The sequence below is a fragment of the Lagopus leucura genome, unplaced genomic scaffold, assembly GCF_019238085.1.
Source record: "Lagopus leucura isolate 7727_CA_CO unplaced genomic scaffold, USGS_WTPT01 Super-Scaffold_806, whole genome shotgun sequence".
NCBI lineage: Eukaryota > Metazoa > Chordata > Aves > Galliformes > Phasianidae > Lagopus > Lagopus leucura.
Genome location: NW_024962260.1, coordinates 1,899,511 through 1,903,195, shown reverse-complemented (window position 1 = coordinate 1,903,195; position 3,685 = coordinate 1,899,511). Strand labels below are relative to the sequence as shown.

General features: G+C 51.9%; 1 gene segment (V, D, J or C); it reads left to right on the top strand.

Annotated features, from left to right (window-relative positions):
• The first annotated feature begins 245 nt into the window (after positions 1 to 245).
• On the top strand, positions 246 to 3,190 carry LOC122176904. The segment is given in 3 exon segments: positions 246 to 337; positions 477 to 550; positions 2,792 to 3,190. Coding segments are annotated over 3 exon segments (477 nt in total).
• The last annotated feature ends 495 nt before the right edge of the window (positions 3,191 to 3,685 follow it).

Genomic DNA, 3,685 nt, shown 5'->3' with positions numbered 1-3,685 from the left:
GGCTGGCACCAACAGAAGACACATGGCAGTGTCCCTGTCACTGTGATCTATGATAGCAGCAGCAGACCCTCAAACATCCCTTCACGATTCTCCGGTTCCTACTCCGGCTCCACGGCCACATTAACCATCGATGGGGTCCAAGCCGAGGACGAGGCTGTCTATTACTGTGGTGGCAGGGACAGCAGCATCACAGCAATAACGCCACTGCCAGGTTTATGCTGCTGTAAATATGATGCCTGTTAACCATGGATAGAGTTGGGAACCCTCACTACCAATCATGCCTTCAGGTCTCCTGGGGCATCGTCACAGGAACAGCAGAGACTGACAACTGCTCCCTGTGATGTTGTAGTGGAAATGCTGAGTCACAGCCTGCAGCAGTGATTGAGCACCTGGTAGAAAGACAGGGCCAACCCAGGGGAACTCAGGTGCATGCAATGTACCTGAGTGACCTGGGTCCTGGCTTTACCCCTTCCCAGACCTCATTTAAGGGTTGGCAGTGGAGGTGTGGGTACTTTGCTGGTGATCCCTGTGTTCTTGAGGTCTTCTAAAGGTAAGTAATTTTTATTTATCTGTTTCTGTGGTTGCTGCCTTTGGGTTTGTTCTCATTTGCTGTAGCCTACAGTTGTGATGGTCTGCTTTTATTGCTTACTTCCCATCAGCTTGAGTGATGCTCATTACAGATGTACAAAAGGTTATGTATCATTTTCCACTGCTCTGTGTCACCGTGATACCAACATAGCTGCTGTCTATGCTCCCACAGTAATAGACAGCCTTGGCTTGGACCCCAGCGATGGTTAATGTGGCTGTGGAGCCAGATTTGGAACCAGAGAATCGTGAAGGGATGTTTGAGGGTCTGTTGGTGCTGCTATAGATCACAGTGACAGGGGCACTGCCAGGGGACTTCTGTTGGTACCAGCCATAGTTGTAGCTACTCCCAGAGCAGGTGATCTTCGTAGAATCGCTCAGAGTGATTTGGGCTGGAAGGGAGCTTTAAGACCAAAAAGTTCCAATGCTTTAGGCAGGGTCACCTCCCCCTAGAACAGATTGCTCACAGCCCCATCCAGCCTGGCCTTGAATGTTTCCAGTGAGAGGGCAGCCATAGCTGCTTTGGGCAACCTGTTTCATTGTCTTGCTATCCTTACTATAAAGACTTTCTTGTTATTATCTAAACTAAATCTACTCTCTTCCAGTTTAAAGCCATTTCTCCTTGTCCTGTTGCTACATGTCCCTATAGAAAGTCCCTTCCCAGCTTTCCTGTAGGCCCCCTTCAAGTACTGGAGGCCACTGAAAGGTCCCCTGGTACCTTCTCTTCTCCAGGCTCCAAAACCCCAGGTCCCTCAGCCTGTCCTGTAAGGGAGGTGCTCCAGTCTTTTGATCATCTTTGTGGTCCTCCTCTGGACCTGCTCCAGCAGCTCCATGTCCTTTTTGTGTTGGTGGTACCAGAGCTGGATGCGGTACTCCAGGTGGGGACCCATGAGAGTAGAGCAGGGGGATGGAATCATATCAAATCTTGATGGCTTACTGCAGTTTTACTGACAACAAGGTGCAGCAAGCCTTCCCAGGATACCAGAGCTGTGGGCAAGCGCCACCAGGAAAGGAGCCCAAGCCATGGTGCAATTCCTACAGCTGTGCATCCCAGTGTTGTTAGGGCTATGCCATGGACCACAACTCACTCTTAAAAACTGCCCACTGTACAGGACCCTATGATCACTATTAGCTCCTTCTGCAGTGCTCTCCCTGCTCACTATGCTCTTTTTCTTGGCTCGCAGGAGCTGGCTGATCATGGTTAGCTATCACTGAGTTCCAAATTGGGGAACAGTGACACAGTGAGATGGACAACTCAGTTACTGACCTGAGTTCAAAATGGAGGCTTTCTGCACTTACTGACTTAAAGGCTGATCAGGGCTGTGGGGCTGAGGCAGACTTGTCCTCTCTGTGTGGCCATGTTTGTAAATGCTCTATACCTAGATTTATGAGATATCACTCTGCCACTTAGCCACATTGTACCCATCCTTGCAAAGACACAGCAATTTGTCATCCCCAGCCCTCCTCCATGGAGCTGCCTCTGTGCTGGGATGCTCTGGGCCGGGTTCTCATCCTTTAATGTGCCTGTGGCCATGGCTGAAGTCCCTTCTCCTTTAATAGCGGTGTTCCCCATCCCACTGCTGCTTGGGAGGGCTGTGTGTGTCAGGCACTTCTTGAGCACCATTTTCTCCCCTTGCTCCTCTCCCTTTCCTGGTTCCCTGGTGCAGGGAGCAGTGCCTCAGCTGGCCTCAGTGTCAGCGAACCTAGGAGAAACTGTCACGATCACCTGCTCTGGGAGTAGCAATGCTTATGGCTGGTACCAGCAGAAGTCACCTGGCAGTGCCCTTGTCACTGTGATCTATGGTAGCACCAACAGACCCTCAGACATCCCTTCACGATTCTCCGGTTCCAAATCCGGCTCCACAGCCACATTAACCATCGATGGGGTCCAAGCCGAGGACGAGGCTGTCTATTACTGTGGGAGCTACGACAGCAGCGGTACTAGTTATGGTGATCCAGAGAGATGTTGCACTGAATTGATGTATGCTGTGGTGGGACAGAAGGCATTTCTCTCTGCCACACTGCAAAGGCACAGCACTGTGCCATCCCAAGCACCGCTCCCTGCTGCTGGTGTGGCATGGCTGTGGCTGAGGTCCCTTCTCCTCCACTGGTACTGTTCCCTGGTCAATCGCTGCCCTGTGAGGGCTGTGTGTGGGGGGCACTTGCTGAGCTTCATTTTTCTCCCCTCTCTGCTTTCCCTTTCCAGGTTCCCTGGTGCAGGCAGCACTGACTCAGCCGGCCTCAGTGTCAGCGAACCTGGGAGAAACAGTTTCCACTGACACCCACATCTGTTCCTGGATTAACAACTATTATGGCTGGTACCAGCAGAAGTCACCTGGCAGTGCCCTTGTCACTGTGATCTATGGTAGCACCAACAGACCCTCAGGCATCCCTTCACGATTCTCCGGTTCCGTATCCGGCTCCACAGCCACATTAACCATCGATGGGGTCCAAGCCGAGGACGAGGCTGTCTATTACTGTGGGAGCTACGACAGCAGCGGTACTGGTTATGGGTGATCCAGAGAGATGTTGCACTGAATTGATGCCAAGTCTTAAAAATGCCAGCAGATGTGGGATGGGGCCCATTGCCCAAAGACCCCAGCTGGGCACAGTGGATCTTCCTAGGGCACCAGAGCTGTGGGTCAGCATAGCCAGCAGGAGAGGAGCACAGGCTGTGGCATTATTCCAGCAGCTGCCCATCCTCATGGCAATGGGTCTATGCCATGGACTCAAATTCCTTTTCATATCCTGGACTGCCCACAACACAGCCCACTCATGCAGAAGCTGCCCTCCCAGTGGTAGCTCCCATCAGATGCTCCCCCTGCCCAATGCAGCCATTTCCCTGGACCCCTGAAGACCAATTGTGGTTAGTTGTCACTAAGGTCAGAAGATGAGGCTGTGGTGGCTAATATAGCAGCACTAATGCTGGTATAGAAACAGAGGAAGATGCAGAACTGAGCTGCAGACCCGAGTTAAAAAAGACCTGAGTTAAAAACAGAGGTCTTCTGCACTTGCTGGCTTACAGCTGAGCAGGCCTGTGGGGCTGAGGCAGATTTATGTCTTCTCTGCGTGGCCATGTCTGTAAATGCCTTCCTTGGTG